The 4792-nt window shown below is 58.5% G+C and overlaps 1 protein-coding gene across 1 annotated transcript; it reads right to left on the bottom strand.

The window, feature by feature from the left end:
• Positions 1–3430: 3430 nt before the first annotated feature.
• GADD45G (growth arrest and DNA damage inducible gamma) lies at positions 3431–4512 on the bottom strand. The gene is made up of 4 exons (XM_028117391.2): positions 4375–4512; positions 4028–4129; positions 3689–3902; positions 3431–3603 (listed from the first exon to the last, which is right to left on the bottom strand). Exons 1-4 carry the CDS (start codon positions 4425–4427, stop codon positions 3493–3495), a joined length of 480 nt encoding a protein of 159 aa, XP_027973192.1. The 5' UTR covers positions 4428–4512; the 3' UTR covers positions 3431–3492.
• Positions 4513–4792: the final 280 nt, after the last annotated feature.

The raw sequence follows: 4792 nt of genomic DNA, 5'->3' as shown, positions 1-4792 counted from the left end.
TTGCCCTCAAACAGAAACTGAAGCCATGCCACAGTCGGGTAGGCGGGTGGGATCACGCCCCTCTCCAACCCTCGCCCCATTTAGCCAAAGTCTCTCTTCAGTGGCTGGGGAGGAATCATTCTCTTCGACCTTTGGGGGCAATGCACCCAAATGAAAAGGAGAGGAGCTTAGAAGACCCAACATCTAAGCTCAAGAACTTTGAAAAAAGCAAAAACGAAAACATGGTCCCTGAGCTGACCCCACAACGTCCCTTGGTTTGCCAACACCCTTGCTTTTCTCCTGCAAATTTTTTTATCACCTTTTTCTCAAGTGGCTCTTCCTAAGCACCAGGTGCAACACTCACTGTGCTCATGCCGCTAAGTTTCATAAAAAGTATAACCCGCAGGACTGCAGGCTGTAAGCATACATGAGCCTCAAGGATGCATTCAGCCTCCCGTCCGTCTTACCAGGGAAAGAACGGAGGCCGCGGGTCCTGGTGTGGACAAGGGTCACCTGCCATAAAGAGGAGTCTGACTCACCCCCACCGTTTGGGGTGAGCACAGCTTGGCTTTAGGCCTGCAAAGAGCTGACATCTGGCTGTGTTGGAGAGAGAGGCCTTCCAAGTAGGGAAAGTGCCCTGACGGGATCCCCTGCTTCGGTGCACATCCCGCAGCACAAAAAGACCCCAGCCCCCAAGGTCACTGAGGGACGTGGGGGCACCCAACAGGACGCCGAGGGGAGAAGCAAGAGACTCAGGCAGGGAGAGACCAGCTTCTTAGAAAGTGCTGTGTGTGTTTGTGTTTGACGGGTATGTCCCCCTCAGAGGTACAGAAAACGTGGGAAAGGGTACACCAAAAGGTGGGGATGGCCCATGACAAGGCTCCTACTTCCTTCTTCCTTCCTCCCCCCTCCTTCTTTGTTGTATTTTACAGTTATCGTATAATGAATACATAAAACTTTAAGGAACGTACAGCGCTATCTTATGAAAGTGGCCTCCCTTGCAAAGTCAGCGTATGCTGGGACCTGGATGGGGGTCCCAGTAGGTCAAGTGTTGGGTCCCGGAACCAGACGGCTGCGTCTTAAATCCACCGGTCCACTTCGAGCTCCATGATCTGTAGCAAATGCTTTCATTAACCTTTAAGTATTATTGTCATTAACATTCATCCAGCACTTTCTAGACGCAGGGCATTGTGTCCAACAGTCTGTATGGATCACCTCAACATGTGTGTGATAATTAGCTTATCTATGCATTGCCACTGAGGGTTGTTGGAAGTATGAAGGCAACAATGTGTTTGTAAGCACTGTGCATTTTATTACCTGTCCTGTGGAGTATTTTATTTTAATAGCACAAAATCCCATTCATAAAAAAAAAAAAAAAAAAAGGAAAGAAAGAAAGGAAGAGGAAGGAAGAAGAGCAGCGTGTTTGGGGTTGGCACTGTGTCCAAGCGTGCATTTTTTCTGCCGGCAAATTCTCCTAGCCCCCAGGGCTCCAGGAGGTGCCGTTGCTGTAGGTTCTAATCCAAGAAAGCCACATTTCTTAAGAGCTACTGGCTTAATGTTCTGCAGCGGTCAGTCAGCCGGCCGCAGGGTCTGCCTGCCTGCCCTGCTCTACGTTCTGCTAAATGTATTCATCGAAGGCTGCATTCTAAAGTCATTATGCCGCATCTGTGTTTGCTACAGTGTCATTTGCCAGGATGCAGACCCGACGCCACCCTGCAGGACACCACCCCAGCAGAGAGAAGTCAGTGCTCTGAGAAGCAAATAGGTAAAATATTGATGAAACTGGGGCACAAACACAGCTGAACTCTTTCCTTGGGCCTCCGTCTAATCAAGGGGGGGAAATGTCTTGGAGAGTTGATATATGTGAAACAGGATGCTTTCATTCTGGGAAGAATAATTTAGCTCCTACAGTCCTGTTTTCCTGTGAATGCTTCCAGGATTTGGAGAGAATTTAAAAAGTGGAGCCCAACAGGGTGAATCAGCCACCTGGGACTGCTAGTAAATCAGCAGAATTTTCTTGGTAGAAAAACAACACAGCACCCCGCCTTTGCCCAGAAGGCTCCCTGGCCTGCCGGGCAGCCTGCTCACAGCATGCCAGCCCCGTGCCTTTCCCTGGCTGGACAGGGTTCCGGTCAAGCACAGAGGCGCAGTCCAGACATCCTGGCCTAATAAAAAAGATTGATTCACGCACGACACTTCCCCCTGGCTGGTTCTCAAAGCAAGTCTTTGTGGGAAAGATTTCAATTCTTCTGCTCCCGTAAGTCTGTAAACGGGGTCGTGAGCAGCAGTGGCCTGCAGAACTCAGCGGTGGGCAGAGGGCCCTCAGAAGAGCAGGTAGCAGATGCTGACTGTGCTCACAGTCGCTCACCCCATTCGTGTGGATGCGTCTTCCCATTGTTGCTCAGATCTTTGAAGTTCTATCACAGCTATGACAAATGATGATTCATACTTAAATGCAGTCATCATGTCATACACGGTATTAATACCGTGGTGACATTGCCATAAGCCCCATGCCCTTAAGAGGAAAAGGTTCCTGAGAGCATACTGCTACCACCATCCTCAGGGACCACAAAGGGCAGCGGCTGCAGAAGGCCTGCTCATTGTGCGGGAGGGCGCCGCCTGCATCCTGCAAGCTGTTCCGATAAGCGGCTGTCAGAAGGGAGGGGGCTGCGGGGAGCAGAGGGGGAGGGGAGGGAGGAGAGGCCGCTGTTATCAGGCTGGAAGGCCTGCCTTGACCTGCTGCACTGATGTCTTATCTCAAGTATGCTCCTGTCTTGCAAGTTTAAAAATCTCCCTTAAAAAAAGAGAAATGGGAGCAGGGCTCAAGTTCTGCGTCCCCGCCCCCACTCCCAGCGCCCCGGGAGCCTGTAACTCAGCCCCACAGGAAGACGGAGTGGGTGCCATCCGGTCCCCGTCTGGGGGCTTCAACAATCACCTGGACCCCTGCAAACCACCTCCCCCTCGGACGGGTACCCCCTACCCTCAATAAAGAGAATAAGTCTGTTTCAGTAAGTTTATTGTAAAAAAAATACTCAAAGCTGCAGCAGCATAATCCTTTGGAAACCGGAGCATCGACCCCGTCCGCTTTGAAACAGCGGTGCAGGCTGCTCAGTCCATCAGAGCTCCTGTTAACTGTCCGAGTCCAGGCCTCGCCCGCCTGGCCTCTCCCCTCCTTCCTGTCGAGAGCGCAGGCTGCTGAGTCACGCCTGCCCTGCCGGTCCGTCCTTCCCGACCCCGTGGCCCACGGCACGCCTCCGGCCTTCCCGGGCAAGCAGCCGCTCCCCACACTCGCAGAGTCCCGGGCTGGGGGCCAGCCCGCCCCTGCCGCCGCCGCCGCCGCCGCCGCCGCCGCCGCCGCCGCCCGGCCCCTCCTGCAGGGGGCCGCCCCTCCTCGCTGCTCCCCACGCAGCACTCCGGTCCCGCGCCCTCCGAGGGCGCATCCACAGAGCCAGCCGCGCGCTAGGCGCCCCGGGGCGTCACCATGTCGATCAGACCAAGGCCCCCTCCGGGCTGTCACTCGGGGAGGGTGATACTGGGCACCCAGTCGTTGACGCTGCGGCTCTCCTCGCAGAACACGCTGAGCTTCTCCAAGGCGGGGTCCTTCCACGCGTCCTCATTGGGGTTCTGCGGGGAAAGTGCAGAGGTCAGCCTGGCTGGCCGCTGGCCGCTGGCCGCGGTGGGGCGACGCCGGGGCGGGGGCGACACTCACCGAAATGAGGATGCAGTGCAGGTCCCCCGGCGCGGCCGCCTCGTCGCCGGCACCCACGATCGCCGCCAGCCGCTGCACGTCGCCCACGCGCACGATGTCTATGTCGTTCTCGCAGCAGAACGCCTGGATCAGCGTAAAGTGGATCTGCAGCGCGATGTCGCCCTCGTCCTCCGCGTCGGCGGCCAGCACGCAGAAGGTCACGTTGTCGGGGTCCCTGCGCCGGCGGGGACCGGGTGGTGAGGGCAAGGCGGGAGCCCCGGGGGGGGGGTCCCCGCCGCCGCCGCCGCCGCCGCCGCCCCCGACCCCGGCCGCCCCACCCGGGGCCGCGTCCACACTCACACATTCAGGACTTTGGCGGACTCATAGACGCCGGCGGTGAGGCAGCCCTGGCGCTGCGCCGACAGCAGCAGCTCGTGCAACGCTTTCCCGGCGCCCTGCATCCTGCAGACGAGCCAGCGCGGTGAGCGGGGACCGGCCGAAGGCGCGGCGGGATCCCCAGCCCCGAGGACACACCCTGGGCGCCCCTGCCCGGCGCCCCGGCCCCGGGGACGCACCTCCGGTGCCCAGCTCCCACCCCGGGGCTCCCCATCCAGGCGGGCCCCGAAGACGGCCGCCCGACCAGCTGCAGCCAGGACAGGGACAGGTTCCCCACGCCCCGAGACGTCCGGCGCCCGGCGCCGACCCACCTGGCGGTGCTTTCGGGAACCGTGTCTTGGCCGCGGATTTCCTCCAGAGTCATGGTTCGGAGAGCCAGCAGCTAGTTATCCACGAGAGTAGCGAGCGGCGCAGAAGCGGCGGAGACGGAGGAGCAGGAGCAGCCTGGCAAGCCCAAGGCTGGCGAGTGCGCCCCGGTACGCCGCGCACCCTTATATAGGCCCGGCCGCGGCGCCGCCAGCTGGCGCGAGGCTGCGCGCCCATTGGCCGGCGCCCGCTTTCTGATGCAAATGAGGCGGCCGCCGCGGCTCGTGCCAGAAGGCCACGTGGGGAGGGGTGCGGGGGATGACAATGCCTCAAATCTGCCGCTTTTGTCCGGGTGTTACCAGGCAGACTGGAGCCTGCAGATTTCACTCGCCTTTTTGTTTTTTAAGTCCTTAAAAGGAAAAA

The sequence above is a fragment of the Eumetopias jubatus genome, unplaced genomic scaffold (assembly GCF_037043125.1).
Source record: "Eumetopias jubatus isolate StellerSeaLion01/CBP00866 unplaced genomic scaffold, mEumJub1_p1.0 scaffold_15, whole genome shotgun sequence".
NCBI classification, from domain to species: domain Eukaryota; kingdom Metazoa; phylum Chordata; class Mammalia; order Carnivora; family Otariidae; genus Eumetopias; species Eumetopias jubatus.
This window is presented reverse-complemented; position numbering and strand designations above follow the sequence as displayed.

Excerpts from the sequence above, each read along its gene's own strand:
- GADD45G (XM_028117391.2), bottom strand. The coding sequence starts at position 4,427 with ATGACTCTGGAGGAAATCCGCGGCCAAGACACGGTTCCCGAAAGCACC. Across the intron at positions 4,130-4,374 it reads GTTCCCGAAAGCACCGCCAG|GATGCAGGGCGCCGGGAAAG; the intron begins GTGGGTCGGCGC and ends GCTCGTCTGCAG. Across the intron at positions 3,604-3,688 it reads TGCACTGCATCCTCATTTCG|AACCCCAATGAGGACGCGTG; the intron begins GTGAGTGTCGCC and ends CTTTCCCCGCAG.